Below are 26,847 nucleotides of genomic sequence, written 5' to 3' on the forward strand. Positions count from 1 at the left end.
AATGAGCTAGTTCTTGTTCTTGGGTACAGGAATAAAGTTTAACAGTCAGCTAGTCTGGATCACGCTAATGGCTAATTAAACCTAAATATGATGATTGTGTAAGCAAAGACACCCCCGCAATATCAGGCCTGCAACACCTACGTGTGAATCTGGCCTGAGAGAGAAGCGAAGGAGGATTTTGCAACTGAAGCAAACCTGGCTGACGACAGAAACAGAAGGCACGGCTTTTTATTTAGAGTGACACGGCTTATGGAAAAAAACGGAGGTTTGGGCAGCGAGGTGGTGAATGCATTTCCCTCGTGACTATGACTCAAAACAAAGAAAAGGACTGGCATCAGAGCTGAAACAGAAAAATGGCAAAAGCAAAAGAAGGACGAAGGCGGAGGACGAGGAGAGCCCGGTATGTCAGCCCAGGATGAGAAACTACGATTATTGAAAATAAAAAGCATCCATCAGTGCTAATTACAACTTATAAGTTTAAAATATTAAAGAAACGAGAGTAAGTGGAAGGCTGAGAGCCTTTTTAAAGATGTAATGTATTTGCATTTATGGTGTTTTTCTAATCTTACTGACCACTCAAAGCACTTTAGCCTACAATCACATTTTAACCATAGACTCATGCAGCACTTTGTTCTACATCACTGATTAACGCAGCACTCATGTCTGTGGACTGTTTATGGGGACAGTCAGACCTGAACTAGCCTGTGATGTCTCAGCGCTCCAATGTACAGACATCATGTTACAAACGGCAAACTGACTCGAACAAAAAGCGTATTAACCAGTGAAATCAGAGGATTAGACACTACTTCATCAGTGCTCTATTGCTGATTTTTATGCTACTTATAAATCTTTATGAACAGTTCCTTTGATAATGTCTCTGACTGGAGTAGGCGGCACAGAGGAAGAGTGAAAGGACATGTGAAACACACCACTTTGCTTTAAAAGGGGTGGACTGGAGATTTCGACCCCTGGGAAGCCTCTGGTCTCTGGCTAAAAACCTCCCTCTGATTGCTTTGGTTGCTAACATGTTGTAATATGTTGCCTATTCAGTTTGTGTCACACTTTTCACACTTCGCTTAGCAGGTAGTTAATGATGACAAACCTGTCTTCTTTTCAAACCAGAGGTGTTTCACTGCACGCTTCCTGGTGATCACTTTCACTCACTGATAGGCGGCAACCTCCACCAACCACTCTCCAACCGGTTGGAGAACAGACCTTTTTCCCTAGTAGGTAAGTAAGTATCATTTATTTATACAGCACATGTAAAAGTCAAAGTGCTTTGCGATAAAAATAAAAACCTTGGAGGTCACGAAAAATTTATGTATTTACGTAAAGTAACACAACGATAACCTGATCCAGATAACAGCCAGGGTACATCGCTCTAGTGCTTCCCCTGTGTCTGCCAACCAGTCGCTGAGCCTGTGTGACTGAAGCCTGGCAGAGCGAGAGGATCACCACCCATCATCTCTGACTGAGGTCTTACGTTTTATCAAACCAGTAACTCACAGAAAGCTTGGCTGTCGAAGGCGTTTGGCAGCGACACACTTTGTGCCCTGTGCTGACCGTGTGTTTGTAACTGCAGGCTGTGTTTCAGGTGTTTGGATGGACACCTGTTCACCTGTTTGCAGTCCCTTCAGAAGCTAAAAGAAGACAACACCGGGAAGTTCTCAGAGATGACCATCGAATGAACAACAGACCCTCCTCTCTGCTCCTCTGCCGTCTGGGGAGGTGGGAGTCTCCTCCACCCTTGATGGAGCCGAGTGCTGCGACTCACCGATGAAGCCGAGCTGAGAGAACTCCAGGATCATCCAGTCCTCCGACGGCTGCTGCAGCGCAAAGTTCTTCATGGTGGTGAAGAAGTTTGGGCGAGCAACTATATCGTCCTCTAACTGCAACAGAGAGAGAGAAAGACACAGTTTAGTTTCCTCCTTTAACTGTGTGTGTGTGTGTGTGTGTGTGTCCTCCAAAATAAAAAAAAGAAAAAGAAAAAAGGCTGCTTAACGTCCACACACACGAAATGCCAAAATTACCGCGGCCGCCTCGATGAACTCCTCAGATGAAGATCATAATAAATGTGCTGAATGTGAAGAAGCAAGAGGGGAACGGAGGGAGAGGTGAGGTGGAAGCAAGAGGCAGATCATTTAAAACCCTCCAATCAGACATTTTCACAAGAAGTCTGGATCTTGCTTTTTTATTACTTATAACACAGATAAACATCCATAAACCTGTTCAGGACATCACGGAGCACAGATCCAGAGGAACTCTCTGGAGGCTCATCAGCTGTCTGAGTTTGTAACATTAAAAGTCAGTCACAGTTCAAAGATACAAACATAAACCGGTAAAAGACAAACGCCGGCTCCAAAAACCATCAGACTGTGAGAAAAATGTCAATAAAAACTCAGAGTTTTTATTGTTATTAAGAAAGCGATGCACATGCAAACTTTAACAGGGTTTCCGCCTCTCGCCTCGGCGAAGGAATCACTAAAACCTCAGCAGAGAAGCCAGACTCAACATTTCTGCTCCTGATCTCAAACCAGCAGAAGACGCTCCATAAACGCCAGCCTCCTGACACACGTCTTCCCCTTTCGTCCCCAGGGGAGTCGACAGAGTAATTACCTCCTCCACCTCCTCGCCTCACCGCCGCTCCGTGCAGACAGCGAAAACTCTGCAAAGTTCAGAGAGAGTTTAGGTGTCAAAACAGCGTGTCGGCTCCGTGTTCCTGTCAGAAAGCTTCGTGTGGGAGCAGCCGAAACTCCGCCGCCGCCGCCGGCTGAGATGATATCGGGGAGACTGCTCCATCACAGGAAAGTAACCAGAAAAATAACTGGGCTCAGCTCCGGCAGGCAGACCAGCGTTCAAGTCTGCGGCTCACAACAGCCCAGCGCACAGAGCAGCACATCCATCTGCAGAGCTTCCTGCTCGCCGTTCTATCAGAAAACGCTTCTCATTTCCAGGGAGAATCCTCAGAGTCAGGAAAATGCAGGTTTTATTTGTTTGTCACAAACACCTCCCGCCGGCCTCGACCTCTGACATCACCTGTCTGCAGGTATTCTGCTGCGTCTTTGAGGAAAATGTCATCTTTCATCATTACAGTGGAATTTATTCGTCTTTGTGACGGTTTCACATCTATTGGTCCTCACTTTCTGTATTTTCGTTCAGTCGCTCTTTGGTTGACCTTCGAACGCCGAAATAGGCTGGTTTTATAATTCAGCCACATTCAGGAACAATCAGGTTTTGAATAAACAACATTTCAACAGTATTTCACAGACGGCACCTTTAAGCAGTAAAAAGTGTGCATTTTTCTTTAGTTTTCACACTGATTATTTTAAACTAACACTCAAAACACTGCTCCCAGTTCAATAAATGCACCACGATCACAAGCAAGCCTCGTCAGGTGAGGATGAGGAGGGCAGGAAGTGAGAAATGACCGAGAGAATATGATCCACATTCAAAATAAAAGCCCTGAGAGCCGAAAAGTCAAACAGAGCTTCTGAAAGTGTGATCTGATGCTCTGCGAAGAACAAAAGATAAAAACAGAAGAAGCCGTGAAGAAGAAGAATAGAAGCCAGGAAGAGGAAAAAGAAGTAAAGAGGAGAAGGAAGAAGAAGAAGAATCCAGGGAGGAACCATTATGAATAAGAAATGAAAGAGAAGAACAAAAAGCAGGAAGAAGAAGGAAAAGGAGATTAAAGGGCCGGGAAGATGAAGGATAGTTTGGTGTGCTTTTAAACGCTGCACTTCTCTGCTGCTCCGCATCAGCAGCTTTATCATCACCGAGCTCAGATAATTAAAGGTTAGTGAGCGTAACGAAGCGGACAGCAGAGCCAAAGACATGAAGCCTGCGCTTTTAGGTTTCATTTAATTTTTATTAGCACGAGAGAAAATATCAGAAGCAGGACGTGACACGGGACGCTTTTAATTCATGAGCTGGTGAGACGCACCTGAATGCAACACCGGCTTCAGTGTGAAGGCTTTCTGTCTCCTGCAGAAAGCCTGAGAGCCGGTCGGGTCAGGCTGTTTAATTTCAAATATGTTTATGAGGTGTTTTTAAGACCTCTGGAGGATGCCAGGGTGTCTGCATCCTTCATCTCATTTCCTGTTTATTCAGATAAAACGCCTTTCTGTCCCACATGTCGAGGAGGAGGACGAGGGATGAGTCCTTCTTCTTCTTTTCATCTTTAAAGGGAACAAAGGCTCTGTGACAGTGCCACAGAGACGCGTCCATTAGTCTACCCACAATGCAACAGTTTCATCATCAGCTTCAGACACCAGCGGGATTACATCACAGAGACCTTTTATCTTAAAGCTTCATCGCACTCAGAGCGCGACTTGTTTTGTTTCTGTGGAGAGACAACTGTTTGCTGAGAGCTCAGAGGTCACGTGAGGTCACGTTAACGTTCCCGAGGGGCCGCACGAGGAGCTGAGACTGATGTGAAGGGCCGCGCCAAGAACCTTAACTCAGTTCTGCTCATTATTAATTTTATCTTCTTACAGGCTTATTGCCGTGACCCTCTATAACAGTCCCAGCTCCTCATGTGACCCCTCGGGAAATTAACCGTCCACACCCGATTTACCCCGAGACGCGAAAAACAACCAAAACGTGACGTCCGTCAAACGCCTACAAAGAGACACAGCCTGACCAAAATCTGACCTGAATCAGAAACATCAAACAGAAAATAACCACAATGTGCTTCAAAAGGGTACGAAGGAACACAAATGACCAAAATGAGGCACAAAACAATCCCACAGAGATACAACCGGACTAAAAAATGAGTCCTGAAATGACCCAAATACACAAAAACAAACAAAATGTGACAAAAAAAGGACAAAGACGCTAAACCTGAGGAACAAGTGTCCAAAAATCACCACCAAGTGAAACGACAGCCTGACCCAAATGTGACCAGACGACGAAAAACGAACTAAAACAGACAAAAAGATGCAACCTGAAATGACCACAGACTCTTCTTCCTGCTCTTCTTTCAGCTGCTCCCTTTCGGGGGCGCCGTAGCGGGTCATCTGCATCTCCTCCCATCCCAGCATCCCCCTCTGCATGTCCTCCTTCACTGCATCCATGAATCTTCTCTGAGCTTTTCCTCTTTTTCTCTTTCTCCAGTAGACCCACCCTCCCTCCTCTGCATATGTGCAAAACAATCTCAACCTCTCTGACTCTGAGCTGTCCCTGTGATGGACACGTTTCTGTTCCCCTCCACGATGCTCACTCCCTGTGAAAATGTGACCTTGGCCTCCGTCTTCAAACCAGACATCACAGTCACAGACGCCAAATCAACCAAAATCAAACGAAAAATTAAACCTAAAGACCAAAATACGGAGTAAAGAGTGAAAACATGCAAAATGATTAGAGATGTGAAAAAGCAAAGAGGAGATCAAAGTCCTCCCAGGAGCTCTGCAAACACACGAGGACGTGTCATCTGAATTTACACTTACATGATCCTGATCATTTCTGAGCACGCCCCCCTTCTCCTTAATCCTGCTTTTGGAAAAGCAGACTAGTTTTAAAGGAAAGATGCAGCAGTGAGCATCACTTTCATTCACCACACGGCAACGAATCATTTACCAGAAAATCCACCGATAAACACGCAGCGTTCACTCGGACGTGAAGCGGAATGAACAATTTATCTCAACTGTCAGATTCATTCATTTATTTTTGGCCCCACCCCCAGGATTTTGGCACAAACACATGAAACGACCAAAATGCTTAAAAATAACTACAAAAACATCCAAAATAACCACAGAAAGAGAGAAAGACCAGCAGCTGCTCGCCGAGCTTCTTCTTCTTCTGTGTTTCTCTTTACCTGGACGTAGTAGGTTCCTTTAGACTGAGCGTACATCATCAAGAAGCAGTAGTCCAGGTTCTGCTTCGTCCTCCACCTGAAGAAGAGGGGGAGGAGTTAATGTGTTAATGCAAGTATACCTGCACCTCTTCTTCTGAGACACACACACACAGTTACTGCACATGCACACAGGCCATTGTGACATCATCCATTGGTTAATGGGTTGCTATGGAGCTGTTGCTATGCTGGTGTTTTAAAGTTGGATGTTACGGTCGAAACGAGTGAAAGCGACTTGTCAATCACGATGTAGCTCCGCCCTAAATCATACTCTGCTGTTTCATCCTTTCTCCCCTAAAATCAGCGACTGAGACTAAAAGGAAGCCTGACCAGAGGAGTCGCCCCCTGCTGGACATTAGAAAGACTGCACATCCACTGTCCACATGTACCACGCCTCCCCTCAGAGAGTAAAGGAGGACATCTCCATCGCTGAGCAGAGGCGGAGGGTTACACACACAGATCAGTTCATCTGAAAATATCCAGGATGGCGATGTTAGTAAATGTAATGCTGCATGGGTGTGGCTCCTCCCACTGAAACCAGTAAGAGCACCAAGAACCAGCTTTAAAAGACATTTACTCTTCAGTGGAGAGAAGTGCACAGCGCTGTAAAGCTGCAAACAGCTGGCTTTTCTTATTCTCATCACTTTATTTCACTAATTTAAGAGTCTGTTTCTGTTTCTTTCTGAGACTGCTCACAGCCTTGTGGATGTTCTCGAGTAACCACATTTTTTTCAAGTGTATTCTTTGGGCTCTTCTACAGATACAAGCGCCATTTACTTTCACTGTAGTTAAGGAAAGTCAGTTTGGCAAAGCTAAGCAAGTCAAACACGACTGTGTTGGATAAACAACGCTGCAGCCCAGAGGCAAAATATGTAGATGTGATTTTGGAGTGAACCTCTCCTTCTTAAGTACGTGTTATCTTATAAGTGGCAAAGACAAGGCAGCGTGTATTTGTTTCTTCATGAAAGTCAATTATCCAACGAGAACCACAAAGGTCCACAAAACAACCACAAATATACAAAAAAGCTACAAAATAGAGAAAAATAAGACAAAGAGGCAAAAACAATGAAAGAATGAAAATAAATGAATGAATGACCACAGGGGGGGGGGGGGAACTGTTCCCTTAATCGTGGAGCTGATCTCATCGTCTGTTCACCTGTAAAATGCCTGTTTGTGGAATAAAAAACACTGAACGTTTGTGTGTTTACGCTGCACACACACACTAAACAGGTACCAACTGTCTCTGACACACACAGAGGAAGCACATCCAGCAGGATCAAGGTTGTAGCTCTGCAGGTTTCCATCGACGCCTTCGGCCCGCGAGGTGGGAAAGAGAGCGCGCCGCGAGTTTCAGGCGCTCGCAGAAACAGAACAAAGCAATCAGCGGTGAACTGAATCGGTGTGTTTACAGACGAGGTTTGCTAAACACACAGCTCGATATTTACAGAGCGAGCGCTCAGCTGTTTGAGGTGTCAGAGCTCAGAGGGTTCCTGCTGCAGTATGCGAGTTTACCGCCGTCTGTTTAATGCTCGATAAGTTCTCAGGAAAAAAGAGAAATCGATAATGAATTCTTTATTTTAACAGGGAAGTCACTAAAATCTGATTCATAACTTATTAACTTATACACTGGTAACGGTTTATATGTCAACACTTAATAAGTGACTTCATCAGAACAGGGCGGAGTGATCAGTCTGAGTGATCAGTCTGCATCCACAGACCGTGTGACCATCACACAGATACAGACACCTGCTACAGACCTCTGAGCCTCAGAGGCAGAGGTTAGAAATCAAACCAACGGACTCGTTTTCTTCTTCTTCTTCTTCTAACTTCTCCCTTTAGGGGTCGCCACAGTAGATCATCTGCCTCCGTCTCTCCCTATATCCCAGCATGCTCCTCTGTCACGCCAACCCTTTGCATGTCCTCTTTCACCACATCCACGAATCTTCTCTGAGCTCTTCCTCTTTTCCTTCTGCCTCGCAGCTCCATCTTTAACACCATCCCTCCTCTGCACACGTGCAAACCTCCATCCTGAGCTGTCCCTCCCAACAAAACTCTCCAGCTCGGCCTTCTGTCCTTTTGGCAGTGCCGCCGTCTCCAAACATACATTACAGCAAGTCTCTATTCAGATTTGGACATTTTAACATGTTGTTTTCGTTCTTTTAGTGATGGAGTTTGATGCTTGAGGGTAAAACAGAAGTGAGGTTTTATGTTAGTGCGTTTAACTTTTTGTGTCATTAGATCATATAAAAGCAGAATGATGGTGCAAACAAACGAGGACAGATTCGTCCAGAAGCATTAAAACTCCTCATGTGTCCATCCACACTGACCAGTGGAGGTTTGCAGCTTTGTGCAGTGACCAGGAGCACATGATCATAGTGCCAGAAAAACATCCCACACATCTCAGGGTCAAAATAAAAATAAAAAAAAGCATTAAAAGATGCACTTTGTTGTAGGGATTTGTGCAGCATGTGATAAACACATGAGGTCCCACTCCTTCAGTTAAGAAAACCCATCCACGCCTCCATCGTCTCTTTATTGCGCCATAAAAAAACGATCCACGCTCATCTCCTCACACGGCACTTTAAAGGCTTATTTTTACTGTTGGGAGTCAATAGACTTTTTATAATCCCACCGAGGTCTAAGAAACAATCCCGGGAAAAAGAGGCTTTTATAGCAAAACAGTAAAGTTAACACAGAGGCTTTCCTGTCTTGCACTCCCTCGCGGCGATCGGCGAGGCGATTTAAGGCGACAGGGAGAGTCAGCTGGTTCTCCACGCAAAGACTCGAGTGTTTCCAGATAAAACAGAAACGATTCTCTGGCAGCTTCTTTCACAAAAACAGCAGCAGCGTGACCACAGAGGCATCATTGCACTTTCACAGTGCTTCCACGCTGCGTTCAATCAAAAAGGCAAAAAGGCAAAAAAGCCAAACACACAGCTTCTGAGCAAAGACGTCATTCATGCTTAAAATCCTTTAAAGGTCAAACCGCAGAAGTTCACGTCACTGAGATTATTCTAAAACAAAGACGACAGACAAATGAAAAACTAAAACAAACTTAATGACACCTTATTGCAGCTGTAATCACTTATAATCACATATTTACAGCTAAGCGTTAATCATGTTTACTCTTTACTATAAATTCTCCTGTGAGAATGTAACAATATTACAGCTCAGGTGTTATTATATTATTATTGTTATCAGTTTACACACTAGAGGCCAGCAGTCTCAGAGCTCCAACAAGCTTCAACAAGCTCTTATATGAGTAAGAAAAACTGAAGTTTGTGCTGTGTTCCTGAATCAGCATCATGACCATGTCAACTCCTCTAAAGCAGGGATGGAGAACTCCAGGCCTCGAGGGCCGGAGTCCTGCAGGTTTTAGATGTGTCCTTGATCCAACACAGCTGATTTAAATTGCTAAATTACCTCCTCAACATGTCCTGAAGTTCTCCAGAGGCCTGGAAATGAACTAATCATTTGATTCAGGTGTGTTGACCCAGGGCGATATCTAAAACCTGCAAGACACCGGCCCTTGAGGCCTGGAGTTCCCCACTGCTGCTCTAAAGGATTTCCTTAAACATGACCTGTGGTCATGTTTATTTATCTATTTGAACTTTATTGGTAACCGCTGCATTTTAACACAAAGATCTGGACTTTCTCTTCCTTACACTTTCCAAACAGAAGTGTGCAGTCATGCACGATGCCGGACTTGTGCTGAGCAGCTGTGGCGTTCATGGTCAGAGTGATATCACAACATCAGCTTGAATTGAAGGAGACGATACAGATACTCTGCCACTCAGCCACGATAGCTCGTGTAACATCGTCTCATATCTTGTTGAATTCAGTTGTTTAAATCCACAAACATGAGCAGCACAGCTCAGCTGGTCAAAGCCTGATCACAAAGAAACTGGAGCTCATAGTTGAAACGATTGTCACTGATTTATAAGCGATTCCTTTTCCCACGCTGCACCGCTAAAACCGACCTTAAGGTTCCCACACCTGCTGAATCCCTGTTAACCCTTCTTCACTTTTACTTGAGTAAAGAAGTGAAATCAGTGCTTTAACTTTAACTGGAGTATTTTTAACACATTTATCGCTGCTTCGACTTAAGTGATCACCCTGAGTGCTTTTGCCACGTCTGCTGTGATTTTTGTTCTTCTCGTTCTGCATCCTCGTTTATAATCGTGGATGTTTGAGAAGTTCAGAAGTAAAAACAAAACTTCCAGGTGTTCTTTTTTTCATGAAGCAACAGAAACAGCAGCATTAATCCGCTGCTTTCTATTAATAGCAAGTTTCTTATTGAATCCATGAATGATTGTCCTTTATTTGAAGAACATAAGTGGACAAGACAATGCAGTTTTTGTTTCCTTCTTCATGAAGGTCAATCATCCCATTACAAGCACAAAGTGTCAGGAGTGGTGACGTGAAGAAGACCCGAATGCAGGACAATGAGGTAGCTGACATGAAGATAAACACATGCTTTTTATGACCAAAGAAAAACACCCAGCAACCAAAATACTGAAGGAATACAAGTCCACAAATACACACAATGAGCTAAACTGGGGAACAAAACAAAGATGGACAAAACAGAAGGGAAGGAAAACTGAGAAAGGCTGTGGAGACTAATGACAGTAAAATTAAAGAAAATTATATCATAGACTAGAAGGCATCATAAAAACAACAATAAAGTTACCAGAGTCACAACTTCAACTATTAAAATAGCAGAAAAAAAAACAAAAAAAAAAACATTCGCCAACGTTGCATTGATTGGATGTAATCAGAGTTTTTCTGAATTAAAGCAGGCCTCCAAACCTTAAAAGCTCCTGCGTGCGTCTAAATGGATCCATAAATATGATCAAATAAAGGTGCCGTTATTGTGAGTGCACAGGTGGAGTGTTCTGGGAGATGAACTGAATGAACAGCGGTTAGCTCGCGAGGGCGGCCGCCTGACTCACGTCAGTATCTTCCTCTCACACCGAGAGCATCGGGCCTTCGGCAGGAAAACAAACTTTTAATGAGATTCTCCTCAGATAGCGAGCGGCGGCGATACGCTTGCATGCAAACGGCGTTAAAAAGGAAGAGTCAGCGCAGACGTGTTCGTCTTTTGCTCGCTCAGACTCTGAAGTGTTTAAGGAGCAGACAAGTTCTGCATATTAAAGTCCATTTTCTCCAAATCATTAAGTTTTCAGACTGATGTAGTCCCTTCCTGACGGCCGTTCGTCTCACTTAAACTCTGAAGAGCGTGGACACAAATCCATCACAGCTGATGTATTATCTTCTGTTTGCAGGAACGTTTCACTTTGCGAACTAACTGCTCCCATGATGCTTTAGGATAGAGGCTGGGCAGTTAGCTAGAGATGTGGTAAACCTGTACACTTCTCTAGTGGTGCACAGGTAAACAAACTGTAATTTCAAACACCTGAAACCAAGAACTCAAACCACACAAAACAGGTTCTCGTAGCTAAAGCTAACAAAATGTAAACCTATCCTTGTGATTTGTAGTATGTTAACTAAGTTTTTGGTACCTAAACTTAACCAGTGACTGAAAGAAAAAATAAATTTGCAAAAAACAAAACTAGATGCAAAACACGAAGGCCCAAATGTGGATGCTAAGCATGCAGGAGGATGCCCAGAAAGGAAACAACAGGTGGCATGAAGACGACCGGTGGTGTAACACAACATAGTCTAACTTTACTAAAGCACAGTTTAAATGTACTTGTGGTATTTATTACTTTTCAATCTGCTAGTATAAGTCGCTGTCCTAATATAGATAAACCTTCCCAACAGAAGTTTGGTACCTAAAATCATCACCAGCTGACATACACATTACTGAAGCTGTAGTTCCGATTATAGATTATATGAATATGAATTTAACTTAAGAGTTTTCAATATTTGTTTTCAAAATTTGTTTCACATATTTGGTCTTTAACTCGCGCCACCACTACAGAACTCTTATTTCTCAGTCAACCTCTCGTCGTTACTGAATCTAAAAACCTGTTTTTGTGTTTGTGTGTTTGGATTTCAGGTGTTGTGACTCCATGTTTGATGAAAATGACAGCAGTCTATCTCTCTGAGCTCCAACAGCTGGCAAACTAAATCAACTCGCTTCCTGTTGTTTGAAGAACAAGTGCATCACTCAGCCCAGGTCTCAGCTCTTCTCATCAGTTAAGACTTGCAGCCCAGGTTCTGTCTGACAGATTTTCCTTCTGCATCGCGTCTCTGAAAGCGGATATTTTCTAGGAAAGAACTGAAGATGATGTCTGCAGACAGAATGAAATCACAAAATCAGAAGATCTCCTGGTCGCTCTCTGAGATGAGTCCCAAAAGGGAAGAAGAACGCTGTTTTTTCGTCTTCCTCTGCAGAGATGTTACAGTCAACTACCCGTCGCTGCCGTTTTCACACCAACTAGCTCCAGAGCGCGTGTCACAGAGTAAACGACTCCACAAGCTTCAGATTTCAGTTTCTTCAGAGGCGGTGAATGAAAATAGCTCATCAGCACACAGACAGTGAAGAAGAGGATGAGGTGTTTCTTTTTTTTTCCTTCTCGCTTCCAAACTCATCTTTTCTACCTCCCTCCCTGTCCAGTGTTACCACAGGAACGGGGCCAAGGGGCGGAGCAGCAGTTCATTAAATAAAATGATGTCACTTCGAGCTGTGTGTGCGTTTCCTTTTAAGATGGCTCTGTTAAGGAGACAGGAAGCCGAGAGGACCAACTTAAGTGTGTGTGTGTTCAGTATGTGTGTGTGTGTCTGGTTAGGTTGCTCAGAGACTCATGAATTAGCCACGACAGGCTGACAGATGCCTGGGGAGATGTTAAACACATGCACACACACACACTGACTGACATACATGCATAAATACAAATGATTAGAGACACCGACCAGCACCAGCTTTCTCTCATTGCTGGAGCTCATAAATCACATACAAACGCACACCTGATTGGACTGTAAAGTTGACTGTGTGGACTTGCACACCTATCTTTGTGGAGACCCTTGCGTGAGGACATTACTGAGACCCGAGGACAGATTTTTTAGAAGCAGGATCTCTACAGTCTTTGGTAGATGAGAATTCTCCAAACTGATTTCTATTCAGGATTTACTGAGTGTCGTATCTATTTGTATAACATGCCTCTATTAATGAAATCCAGAAACAGCGTTATTTATATGACCTGATCCAGATGCTTTAAGTATGTCTGGTTTTGAAGAGTCCACATCTACTTAAAGGAAATTGTGGAACACGCACACACACACTCGTTTTCATATTTTAGTGAGGACATCTATTTGACACAATGCTTTCCCTAGTCGCTTACCCTAACCATCAAAAATGAATGCCTAACCCTAACCCTTACCCTAAACCTAACCATAACCTAATTGAAACCCTGACACTAAAACCACATTCTGAGCCTCAAAAATGCCTTCAAACTCGTGTGGACGGGCATTTTGTTCCTATAAGGGCTGTTAGTCCCCACAAGTATTGTAGCATGCCAATTTTCTGTCCTCACAAAGATGTCTAAACATGTACACAGACACAGACACACACACACACACACGTTTACTGACCTGACTCTCTCCTTTGGGTCTCCGAAGGACTCTCGGAGTCGGGAGAAGTCGGGGTAGAAGTGGACCGACGGGGAGATGACCTCCAGCAGACCCGACTGAATCTCTGCTGGAAAACTGAGATTCAGACAGACCGAGTGAAACAAACGATCAACGTTCACACCAAACTGTGAGCTCCCTCTACGACAGGAGTAGGCAACTCCAGGCCTCAAGGGCCGGTGTCCTGCAGGTTTTAGATGTGTCCTTGATCCAACACAGCTGATTCAAATTGCTAAACTACCTCCTCAACATGTCTTGGAGTTCTCCAGAGTCCTGGAAATGAACTAATCATTTGACCCAGGGTGGTATTAAGAATATTTTCTTCTTCCTGCTCCTTTTCATGCATGGCTGCAGTGTATACCAAGGGAAAGCATGATTTGTGTGTATGAAAGGATAAAACTGTTGAAACTGTTGAACCAAATGTGAAATAAATAACTAAATAAATATCTAAAACCTGCAGGACACCGGCACTTGAGGCCTGGAGTTGCCCGCCCCTGCTCTACGAGCTAAGGACAGAAGAATAAAACAAACATGCACATACACAAAGCTGTTCGGTGTTCACATTCACAACTCTACACAGAAACCAAGATTCCCTGAAGTCAGCTATGAGGCCAAGCCTGACACAAATAGGTTAGTATGGGATATAAATTCATGTTGCTCTGTGTTCACTAGGCCAAGCTAACATGACATGGTCAGCAGTTTGGAGGTGCTCCACAAATACAAAGTCAACGCATTCCAATATGTTTGTTTGTTTGCAGTTTTTGACTTAATAATGTGGTCAAGCTTGTTGACACGACTGACTGTGGGCTGTGTGCGCTATAATTTACAGTCATGAGGCAACAACTCATTCACACACGACAAAGATTTATTTATACAAACTGTAACTTGTCCACTGTGAACTGTGACTTGATCCCACAATACAATAAGTTCACATATTTGAATTTCAATATATAAATCTTCATGATGATATGTAGTGTTTCACTAATAAACACTAATCCAGAAGATTAATATTAATCAGCATATCAATCTGTTATATTTTATTTTTAGAAAATTAGGAAAGCGGCGTGTAAATCCAGCCTGATGTCGTCTCATACATGCAGGAATAGTTCCAGTCCCAGTCTACTTAACAGTGGTATTGTTATCTGAGCTGAAAACGTCCATAAAAGGGACGACACACACACACACACACACTCGTGTTGGCTGCAGTAGTAACAACATCCTGTCATGCAGGTTGACTTACAGGCGCTTCAGGTTGTCTGCTACACTGCTGGCGTACTGTTGGTCAGCCTGAAAACACAGAAAAGCAGTTTGTGTCTCGATGTGAAACTCACAGCTTCGAAGCATCAGATGAGTAAGAGTGATGAAGTCAAGAATTCATCCACATAAGCTGCACTACACGCTCAAGTTACTTTAAACTGTAAGGTAAAGACTTTATAAATTTAGAGAGAAACCCAAACAGAGAAGCACTTCTGGGGTAAGAAGGATCTGAGAGGAGCAGCCATCTGCCAGGACCGATTTGGGGTGAAGAGAAAAAGGAGAGAGAAAGGAACAAAATACACACTATTTATTGATGTGCATCAGTGGCATATAAACACTTGGACGGTGGAAGGAGGAGGTTGAAAGTGCTCATACGTCATAGGCAGGCTCCAGCAGCCTGAGCTTATAGCAATGTAAATAAGATCCAGTCCTAACTGTAAACTGTTGTAAAAATCAAAGGTTTGAGCCCTTCAACCCCAACTGGGAGGTGTGATAGCTGAAGGCTCTGCCTCCCATTCTACCTTTACAAACTCTAGAAACCAACAAGTGAGCCTGCAGCCTGAGAGGGAAGTGCTCTTTCAAGACAATAAGAGAAACAGTGGGGCATGATTATTCAGGTTTTTGTACATGAAAAGAAACATTTTTCTTTTAGAAAGATTTCATATCCCAGTGCTGTTCATTCTCTTCACTGCCCTATAATAAGGGCATAAAAGCTCAGTTCATGCACTGCTGCAAGTCTCTCTCTCTCTCTCTCCCAGTCATTAATGCAGAATGGGTCCAAACAGTAAAGGTTACCATTTAATGAAACCATGGAGAGTAAAAACACAGCATCACTTCGAAATAGTTAGTCAGTTATTTCATAATGAAGCGCACCATGAAATTAATTTAATAGTTTAATTTATGTTGATGTATTTGCATGTTTAAAGTGAGGTAATTTACACTAAAAGAGCTCAATTTAAAGAAGTAGAGACAGCAAACTGAGAAAACTATAAACAGCAGGAGTCATAATAAGTCTAGTGTTTGGTGTCTCTGCAGTTTCGTGTGATTTTGTAGTCTAGTTATCGCTCTGTAGTCTTCAGGCCTGTCTCTTTGTGGCTGTTTAACATCTGTTTACAACAACTGCTCACATGTGTGAAGTAACTGTGCATCACTGTGCAGCTGTTTTATGTTGTTTAGCATTTCTCTGTAGCCACTGTGTTAACAGGCGGCACCGAAACACTTTTCCTGTCATGCAGAATCATGCTCATGCCCAAGTATCTCCGACACACACAGTGTTCAAGTTCTCCTCACTTTTTCTTGTTATGCACAATAACACACAAACACACACACACTGAATTAATGAATGTTCACAAATACACACGGGAGGCTGAGGTCATCTCAATATTTTAGTTTTTTCCTAAAACACACATATACACACACACACGCGCACACACACACACACGGTCTTGTTCAAGCTCAAACATCAACAACTTAAGAAATCGGTAACATCAGAGCTCGGCCCAATCAGGGCACAGATGGACTCCCTGTGGGACCCAATCATCTGGCTCTGAAGGTCACAGCACGGTCACATGTATTTCCAGCGCGCTTTTCCGAGAGTTTGTGGTTTGTTTTGGCATCCTGGACGTGCCAGCTGGGTGGAGCTTACCGCAGAGCTCAGTGTTAACGAGAAGCAGACGCCATTAAAGCCCCTCGCTGATGAAACAAACACTAAAAGTATGACACATATTTTTAAAGGACCATATTTTATTAGAAAATGAAAGGGAAAGCTTCTCCACTATAAGAGAGGCAGGAAGGGCTTGTTAAATCTATGTCACTGGGCTGATTAGAGAACGAGACTCAGGTGGACAGTCACAGGAAACAACGACAGAGAGCTAATCTTTAAAGGTGAACAGAAAACAACCACAGCATACTAATACTACAGGAATGTGAACACTTAGCAAGAAGTATGACCAAGGAAACTATACTTATCACAAGAAACCCTAACCAAAGGAACCAAAACTCATAGGAAAAGATTAATAATAAAGAAATCAAAACAGGAAATCCAAACTCAGCCTAACAATAATCCAAAAAAGAGGAGTAGAATGGCCAAACAGAAACCAGGAATCCAAAAGTGACTCAAAACCCTGGGAACACAATCAAGAGACCATGACATAATTATGCAATTTTCCAAATTTTGCTGGTATAAATGTTCTGCTTTACAGCCGTCTGCTGTGTCTTTTCCATGTTTATCGTAGTGGCCTAGGAGCCTGGTCATGACACCATTAATTGTTATCGTATATCACTTTAAATGGTAAAGAAAACACCACAGACTCTGATCAATGACAAAGCTAGAGGATCTTTTCATCTCTTCTCAGCTGTCTCTCTTGTATTACCTTTCAAATTGATAATTCAGCCCTATTCTGAGTCAGGTGACAGAGGAGATGATTGCAGACCTGTTTGTGTGAAATAAAGGATGTGTGGTGGATCTGTCGGGGGCCGGGACACCAGGTTGGGCTGTGTCACATGCTCCTCTGCATTTTGAATGGAACATGCTTTGGTCATGCAATATTCATGTTACACTTCTCTAAAAGCTTTAAGTACTTTCGTTCCTTGTTCGTCTGCATAAACAAACCCTACTGAGACACCACGTGACGAGTTTATCTGAAATCCGAAACCCCGAACCTGAACAAAAGTTAAATTAAAGCCAGGTTTTTAATTTTAATTTCAGCCTGAATCCAGCAAGTAAAGCTGAAATCTGTGACTATGAGATAAAAACAAAAACCTTGAGAGGATTTTAAATATTATATCAGCCTGGAGGAAAAACAAACACAAGCATCCAACTGAAAAACAGAGATAGAAATTAAATTGCAGAACAGAAAGTAAAGGAAAAATAGCAAGATGGAAACAGCAGAGCAGAGAAATGTAGCTGGCTCTGAAACTGATCTGAGTTTATAAACCAGGGAGTCTTCAGCGGCAGTTTATAAACTCTCCAGTCAGTCTCCTGCAGTAGATGCTTGCACACCTTTGAGCTTTAGTCTCGGTACAGTGTCCTCTACCAACTCAAAGCTAAAAGTGTTTTTGTCCCAAAGAAATTTACATCCCAAACACTTTGCCTCTGGGGCTCTATTCTGCTTTCAGTATTAACTATTGTTAGTTTAAAAGTAGACTGCACGGCAGCTGTATGCAAAAATTATAAAATACATTTTTCCCAGTTGTAGGTACAAGGCAGGGATGCCTCTTCTTTTGTTGTGCCAATTGAACCAATGGCTATAGGAAAAAGAACAGCAGGTAAGATCAACAGAATTCAAAGGTATCCTTATATGCAGATGACATGTTTTTGTATATTTTCTGACCCAGAGTCCAAAATAACAAATGTAGAAATTGCAGATGAATCTGGCTATTTATCCACTTTTAAAGTCTATTTACATAAAAGTGAGTTAATGTCTTTTGGGACTAAGATGCCAGACTTCGGTCTTCAGTCCCTTTTACAATAACTATACTGAATATGTAGAAACATGGATTACCCAAAATTACAAAGAGCTTTATCACATTAATTACAAATTTCTTCTGTCATGTTTAAAACACTGGCACTGATTATATTTTTCTTATTTTAGAATGAATAATTCAGTGAAGATATCTGTACTACTTTTTTAAATATATATATTTCTTATAAAGCATGCCAAAATTTCAAAAAAAAAAAAAAATCAATAAATGTTCCTTTTAACATTCATTTAGAATGAAAGACCACCAACGGTTAGACAGAGTGTATTACAGCACCATTCATTCAATTTATGGTAGGAATGTGTTGTTTTGGAGATCAAAGTTGACCCCGAGCTTTCTGACTAATGATAGCTACCATTAGCTTGCCTGCTAAGACCACATTCTGTATAAAATATGGATGAGCTAAAGTTAAATGTTTTCACTGTCACCATTTTGGTGTCCTGCATCCAAAACTGGTGAATGAGGGATCGATCTGACTGTGAAACAAGGGACACAGGGATTTGTGATTGAATGGTGAGTGTGCTTGAATGGGCCTACCCTGTATAACCATTTTTTCTTGCTAATCTACAAAATGAACTTTATATTTCATCCATTGCGCCCTGAAACTGGCAAACAAGCCCATAGTTTCCCATTTACCTTTATACAACTGAAAGTCTTCTTGCAACCACAGGTGTCGCCCCCTGTTGGCCAGCAAAAGGAATAAAGATTTAGGACACTTCCTAGTTGGTTTCATGTTTTAACGTCTGTAATCTACACAGTCTCTGGCTGATATGCATGAACTGAAAGCTATCTAATGGAACTGAAAGTGCCAATTCATCCAAACTCCCCTGGCCATTTATAAATTAGTTTAGCTAACATGGAAGATAGCCAAGTTATAAAGCTAGCCCTAACTTGATGTCCATGTGACCTTTGTTGCCATGACATTTATATTCAGATAAATAGTATATACACTGCTCTCTAAGTTGTATTACAACTTACATGACAGACAGCACATTCAGAACAACATAGCATTAATCTGACTCTTGCTCATGCAAACAACAGATTGATGGCTGAAATTCGCATAATGGGTGCAGTTAATAATGATGGTTTTCTAGAAGTTACAGTGAGCTCCTTTAAAGAGATTATCACAATTAATGGGCTTTCAGGTGAATTTGAAGAGATGCCATAAAGTACTGTGAGATTAACCGACACAGTATTGGATTGGATTTGCACAAATGAGATTTGACGAAACAGTAAGAGATATGAACTGAACTAACAAGAGATGAGAAGCTGTAGCTCTAGAGTGAGAACAAACAAAGACAGTGTAAACTGTGACCTTCATCACTGTAAAGACACAAACACACTGACTTTATTTATTAAAAGAGCATACAGCATACACATTTCGCAGATTGACTTTAATGATCTAATGTGTGAGCGCGTGCTCACACACACACACACACACACACACACACAACATCATTGCTTTACCTCCCTTGGGCAATTAGAGGTTACCATTAGCATGGAAGCTAAACACGGAGAATCACTGACATTATCGGTGGTGTGTGTGTGTGTGTGTGTGTCTGTGAGGTTCATTAGCTAAACCACTGGCCTTTACAAAGCATGCAAGGAAGCTCACGCATCAACACACACTCACTCTGATGGCCAATTATCCACACACGTGTTTCCATCACTTCAGAGGACATCACTTGGACTTAGATTCTTTCTCAGAGAATGAACTGAACATAATCAAATCAATTCTTTATTTGATTTCCTTTTAATATCATCGCTGTAATTGAGGTTGGGAGGTCGTGCAGTAAAGTAATGGGTGTGGCAACACAGCTTTTGATGCGCAACAAAGGTACAGCCAGCCAAACATACTGCAGTATGTTTGGATAATCCAAACATACTGCAGTTATAGCACACAATCAAATCTAGCCTTTGGCTTTAATCTATCCTGAAGATCATTTCATGTTTTTAACAAAAAACACACAGCACTACAGGACAGAGGTTTTAGTGCCAAGGTAGGAAGTCAACATATGCTTAGACATACATGTTAACATTTGTAGCACCTCAAGTGGCCACTACGGGAACTGCAGTTCTTGATGTTGTGTTGAATCAATTCTTCAGTCCTGGGAGGTTGCTGCTTGGGTGTATAATAGTACCTATTTCACATAAACCTTTAAAGGATAAGGATTTAACTTATGGGGACTTTTAAGGCTTTCTGTCACATTAAGGAAGACAAGTCCCTAAAGTGTGATTGTTTAAAGGATGTAGGTCCCCACAATGTTAGTTATACAAGTTCACACACACTGACCTCGGCAATGAGGACGACAATGACGCAGTCGTCTTTCTCGGCGGCGCTGAGCTCTGACATCAGAGAGGTGAGCGTGTCGGTCAGATAGGAGTGGACCTCCCTCTTCACACTGGGAACCCCCATCACTATGGAGACTGCACACACACACACAAGATTTGAAATGTTTGGCGAAGATTGCCTCTAATGTCCCACAATATGAAAGGTCCAGATGGAGAAGCACTCACTGGTAATACCAAGCAAATAGACACTACCAAGGATTTAGGAGATCCATTTATTTTGCAGGAAATAAACAGAGCCTAAAGCAGCCAAGGAGACCTAACAATTTCCCAAAACATACACAGAGTCAGAAGCATTGATGCTGTAAATATTTCCAGCAAATACACAGAGCCAGTGGTTTAATTAAGGGATCTGGGAGCACTGAGTATTTCCAGTATGTACACAGAGCCTGGATGTGAAATGGTCTCAGGAAGAGAGACTGGTTAAACATAAATATTCACAGGAAATAGACAGAGACAGTGAGTAGACTGACATTTCAAAATGAAAAACATTTTTAGGAAACACATAGGTAGGTCAAGGACTGTAGGAGTGGAGAATATTTCCATTCCAAGAGCCTGGGAAATTTTGAGTGTTACCAACAAATACACAGAGCCAAGCCAAATACATTGGATAGGGCTATATATACTTCCTGTTAAGACATTTCAAATTAAAAGATGTTCAGGAGGTTTCTTATGTTCATTACATTTGTGTTGAACATAAGAAAGAAAGAAGAAAGAAACTTCATCAAACAAGACTGGACAAGGGCACACACACGCAGTCACAAACACACACACACACACACGCAGGCACAAACACACACACACACACACGCAGGCACAAACACACACACACGCAGGCACACACACACACACACACGTAGGCACACACACACACACACACACACGCAGTCACACACACACACACACACACACACACACACACGCAGGCCATATTTCTGTACATTTAAGCCTTTCAGTTTTAGTTTAATATGTTTTCCTCCCCTTGATGCTTCAGAAAAAGAAAACACTTCGTGCTGATCCTGTTTTGTTTCAAAGCTTTAACATATAAATCAGATTTGTGTCTCTCTGTCTCACACACACACACACACACACACAAATAAATATATATAATTTCCTTGCTGTGTTTCTTTTCTTGGTGGTTATCTCTGTCCTCTGCTGCACCATAAAGCACTTTCCACACGACTAACCCGTTTTAGTCAGTGCATCATAAATTTATCTGACTGCTTGTGCGCGCGCACACACACACACACACACACACACAGCAATATCTTCCATTTTCTGATGTGTTTGTTCTCTGTGGTTTTATCTGTATTTATGTCGTCTGTGTAAAGCAGAGTTGTCAGAAAATGGTTTACTAAGCAGAAAAAAAGCTTTAAAAATAAATTAGGCTTGACACACACACACAAACACGCACACAGGCAACACACACACACACACACATCAGGAGTGACCTTGGTCAGCCTGTTTGATCACAGCTCTGTATTTATTCGCCAGAGGATGTTGGGTTTATGAGGGGGCCTCGGTGAGCTGCTACCCCAGGAGAGGAGCACTGTGCCTGGGCTGCTGGTTCAGCCAGGACCCCTTGGCCATAAGAAGACTAAGACAGTTTTACCAAACAGACTGAGATCCATTAGACTTATCTCTATGTACCTTTATATCAGGCTTAATTTTAGGCTCTGTGATATTAACTTTAGATCTTTTTATATAAAACAAGATCTTGCCTTTATTTAACCTCAAAGTTTCTAAAGATTAAAAATCTTTTTTCAACAAAATTAAAATCTTCTTCCAAGAAAGCAGGCTATTTGCAGGCTGTGAAGATTATTAAATCAAACAAACTCCATGCAGGTGTGCTTAGAAAAAGGTGTGATGGCTTTTACCTCCAGTGCGTCCCTGTCCCAGGTGCACGGCGGGCTGTAGGCTGTCCTCTCTGTTCAGCAGGTGAGGAAGATGATGGAAGATGGAGGGAAGCTGCAGCACGTTTTTACTGCTGCTCACGTTCCACAGCTTCAGCCTCGTCTCCTCTGCAGACACACAGAGGCCAAACCAGGAGAGATCAGGTCACGTTTATTCAGGTCTTCCCGCTGCCAGCTTAAACCGGCTGAATCACACTTTCATATAAAGTACTTAGAAACACGCTCGCAGTCGGACGAGTGAAGTCGGAGTAAACTGAGCACGCTAACAGATCAGATTGAGCTTTATCTCCTCGGAACACACACAGAGTAAATTACAGCAGATAAAACAGATCAGTTTAAATGGATTACAGACGATTCTTCACATCTTCTGACTGAGCACATTATTCAGTTTTTGCTTCGTGGCAGCGAGACGAGGACAGAAATGCTGCACGCTGAGTGACTGCATGACTTCAGGCCTCAAGGGCACCTGATTTATTTTAAATGTGGGGTCGAACAAAAATCGCTTTCCAGATCATGAGAGATGAGAGGTGTGTCGCTGGAGCCGACTGTGCATTTTACCAGCGCAGTCCATCCCAACACTGTGAAAGGTATGACACAGGACTTAAAGTGTTTCACCCAAACCCCTAAAAGTGGCGCTACTTAACCCTCGGCATCAATGGCAGACCTCAGACAGTTTATGACTGCACTGTTTCTTTGTAAGGAAAGCAAACTGGTAATGAGATATTGTTAAAACTTTATATTTTCCTTGAGACATCTCAGCATATTTTTAAAATAAATAATTAAGATGTTTTAAAAATGTACTGAAACTTCTTTATACCAAGAAAAGGGAACATTTGTAAGGTGTTTTCTTAAAAGGTGCAGTAGGTTTAATGGTTCAGTTGTGAAGTAGAATGAGTTTGACACCCCAGAAGGTCGAGACTGTTTAAAAGAGAAGTCAGTATCACAAATTTAGTCAGGACAGCTTTTGATTTTTATTGGTCGACTGAAGGAACAACACTTTTATCAGAACCTCGAAACTACCTTCAAAAACAAATAAAGTGTAAAGATAAAGGAAAAAAATGACTGCACTAAAATAGCTGTAGATGTGAGCATGATGATGGGAAAAGGCAAATTCAAGATATAAAACACAGTCCCGATCGAAGGTTTAAGACCACTTGAAAAATGGCAAAAAAATCATATTTTGCATGGTTGGATTTTAACAAGGATCCAAGTAGATCTTCAACATGCAATGAGAAGAAATGGGAGTGAGACAAAAGTCATGCAATTTATTGATAACAACGCTTAAAATAAAACAGTTGTTTTACAGCTGATCAAAACTGACCCGAGAGGCTGCTCCAGGTGCGGTTGATGTCTCTGAGCGCCTGCTTCTCGGCGATGGCCCTCTTGATCTCCTCCAGGACCAGGTTCAGCTCTTTGGAGCGCCGCAGGTTCTCCTGCTCGGCCGAGTGGAGGCGCTCCCTCAGCGCCAGGAACTCCCTCTGGTAGATATCAACCACATCTCCTGGAGACGAAGAGGAGAGGAGGGGACGAGGTTATTACATGTGTTCAGGTGAACTCATGTAATTAAAAAAAAAGTCACAAAAACAGCAAAAGCTAGAATCCACTTGATGCCTTTCTTTGAAAAAACAGTAAATTGCAGTAAAAGCAGTTTAAGTCTGTCCATCCAAACTCGCACCACTGATGTAGTGAAATGTTGACATGTGGGCATCAGAGATCAACGTCTCAAACCCAACATCTGACCAAACACAGTCACAAACAACCATCCAGGACCAAAAAAATGAAGCTAACAATGAAGCAAATAATGATATCTCGCTTGCACGGCATGTACGAAGACTTACAATCGGCTTTTTAAATGTTTATATTGCACACTGTGGGTTAGGTGGAAGCATGATGTCCTGCAGGATTGACCATGAAGTTGACTGAAAGGTGCCAAAACCTGCAGTTTCTCAAATGTCCACTTCAACCTCCAAACTGAGTCGGCCCTCATTTTGCTTTTACAGTAAAGCTGACCAAGTGTTCATAATTTTTTCCTACTGGATATTTTGATGGAAGTTTGAGAATCCTTGCATTATACAAAATCATCTATTCCAAATTTAAAGAAAGTTCAGGGTCTGCAGGGCTAACAATGGAGTGATGCTTATTTCTGCCAGATTTTACCAACATCAGGTAAACTTGTATTTGCTGTGGAGTATTTTTCTGCATTGTTCTTTTACAGGTTAGTCCTGTGTCTATAATGAAGCTGTAATCTGACTCAAGCCGTGTGCAAACACAAGAAGTAAAATCAATACAGATTTATTAATGGGAGCATGTCGCTGTTTTATTACACTTGTGCATATTCTCCGTCAGCGCTGAGTGACAGACAGGAAAACAGAGACAGACTGAGGCTTCATGGGATTACTCTGAAGGCAGACAGAGCGTATAGGACTGTGCCAGATCGTCATCATCAACAGGTAGGAGGGAAAAAAAGGACATAATCTGGGTAAAAACATGGAAATAAAAAGCTAAATCCTTCATCTGCCGCAGCAAATAGCATCCGGCCGTCCATCATCCTGCCATCATCCCTCGCTGAGTTAATGCTATGTGGAGGTAAATCTGCACTAATCCCTTTTGGGCTCACACGCAGACGTCCCCGTTCACTTTGTTCAGCCCTCCAGCTGTAATACATCCGACTGAGACTCCAAAAATAAGAAGTGTCAACATGAACAGCTTGGCCTCAACTTTTCTCAGCCTGAGCCTGCAGATAATGAGCTTTACACATTTTAATTTAACAGTTTTACTGAATTCGATATACAGAAGACGGAGGACGGTCGGTGCGCTTACCTCGTCTACAGAGAGAGTCACGCTTTTATTTTGAAAAAGCTTCACACAAAGTGTCACCTGTTCCTATTTTTGTTTTGTTTTGGTTTACAGGAGACACTTTTCTATGTTAATCTTATCAGTTTTTTTATTCATCATTTTATCGCCAAAGAATCAACAAAAAGGAAAACTGCATGAAGAGAAAGAGTTCACGTACTTCCTGACACGCCCACAGGGTTCACGTGACTAATTATTCTGGAGGAAGAGGCGCTCGGTCTTCACAAAAAGCTTCATTTTATTATGTTTTTATTATTTTAAATCTAGAAACACAAATATAGAAACAGAAAAAACCTCTACCTCAAATGTCAAACACGAGATAACTTCAACAAACTCAGCCGTACTTCCTCTCTTTAACATTTTCAGTTCATGACGTTTGTTCCAGTCGCAGCAGTTAGCACTAGTTTATGATTAGGAGTGGTTTTACTGACCTGAATATCACTTTTATCGTTTTAATGTTTTTTTTATATTTAATAGTTTGTATTCCTTGGCTTATGACACAGTTTGACCCTGATTTTACTGCTTTAATTTAATCTAATGTGCCGATTTTATTGTTTTAAGTTTTTTGTCATGTCAAGTGTATAGCACTTTGCTTTCAGCTGGGAGTTGACTGAAAGTGCTATATAAATAAATTGCCTGCTTGCTAATATGAACCTGAGCATTTGCTTCAGTTTAAAACACACTAAATTATTTTCCCTTTGTTCTATTCTTTCAGTTTTGTCTCCTGATTCTGTCTTAATCTATTTTTTACCTTGTTTAGCTTTTATACTTTCATGCTTGTTTTTTTTTCATTTACCTTATGTTTTTATTAATTTATTTATTTTACTTTGTGTACTATTATAAGGTGACCTTGAGGGTCTTTAAAGGCGCCTGTAAATAAAATTTATTATTCTATTTAAAATTTTTCTGTTTTGGTTAAAAAAAAAACAAAAAAACAATTTAAAATTGAAATCTTTGCTGATGTTGGCATTACTGGATATTCTAGTAAGAGAAAGTTTGTGTTCAATCATTTTAAATTGTTTAATTATTATTCAACTGAAATGACAGAATTGATTTTTTGATTTAGAGAGAAGAAGAGAAAGAAAAACAAAATCAGCAGGAAACTCAAAATCCCGATCTCTCGCTCCAAACGTCTTGACTTACTCAGATAAATGTAAGTGGCTTATAAATGTTGTTTATATTTAATAAACAGGCTCCACTAATACGTCTGTCTTCGTGAGCATCTGTTCACAACCATTTAGGCATCAAATTAGTGTCCAAATTGTTTAATTAAAAAACCAAAGTCTGTCCGACTGACCCTCTTCTCTCCATGGAAACAAGGTCCACATCTGTCCACATCCCCGACCAGCTCACAGGAGCTAACGCTGTCATGAGTACACCATGTGGATACTACTGTGGTAACCACACTTCATAGGATAAACAGACTCATGCACAGAAAGCTCTGAGTGTCCTCTGAGTGTCAGCCTTTGTTCGGCCTCAGATCAGCTTGATCCGAGGGATTCAGCAACACCTGATTTTTAATGGTTCAAATTTCTTGCGCATAAACACACCACA

At 41.9% G+C, this 26,847-nt stretch overlaps 1 protein-coding gene across 1 annotated transcript in view; it reads right to left on the minus strand.

The window, feature by feature from the left end:
* mgat4b (alpha-1,3-mannosyl-glycoprotein 4-beta-N-acetylglucosaminyltransferase B) overlaps positions 1–26,847 on the minus strand; it is a 113,944-nt gene that overhangs the window by 36,563 nt on the left and 50,534 nt on the right. The window contains exons 2-8 of the mRNA XM_063493022.1: positions 23,762–23,941; positions 22,405–22,548; positions 20,472–20,605; positions 14,682–14,728; positions 13,406–13,519; positions 5,813–5,888; positions 1,775–1,889 (exon numbers count right to left, since the gene is read on the minus strand). Of these exons, the coding sequence (XP_063349092.1) occupies positions 1,775–1,889; positions 5,813–5,888; positions 13,406–13,519; positions 14,682–14,728; positions 20,472–20,605; positions 22,405–22,548; positions 23,762–23,941 (810 nt within the window). The remainder of the gene's footprint in view (positions 1–1,774; positions 1,890–5,812; positions 5,889–13,405; positions 13,520–14,681; positions 14,729–20,471; positions 20,606–22,404; positions 22,549–23,761; positions 23,942–26,847) is intronic.

The sequence above is a fragment of the Pelmatolapia mariae genome, linkage group LG2 (assembly GCF_036321145.2).
Source record: "Pelmatolapia mariae isolate MD_Pm_ZW linkage group LG2, Pm_UMD_F_2, whole genome shotgun sequence".
Taxonomy (NCBI): Eukaryota; Metazoa; Chordata; class Actinopteri; order Cichliformes; family Cichlidae; genus Pelmatolapia; species Pelmatolapia mariae.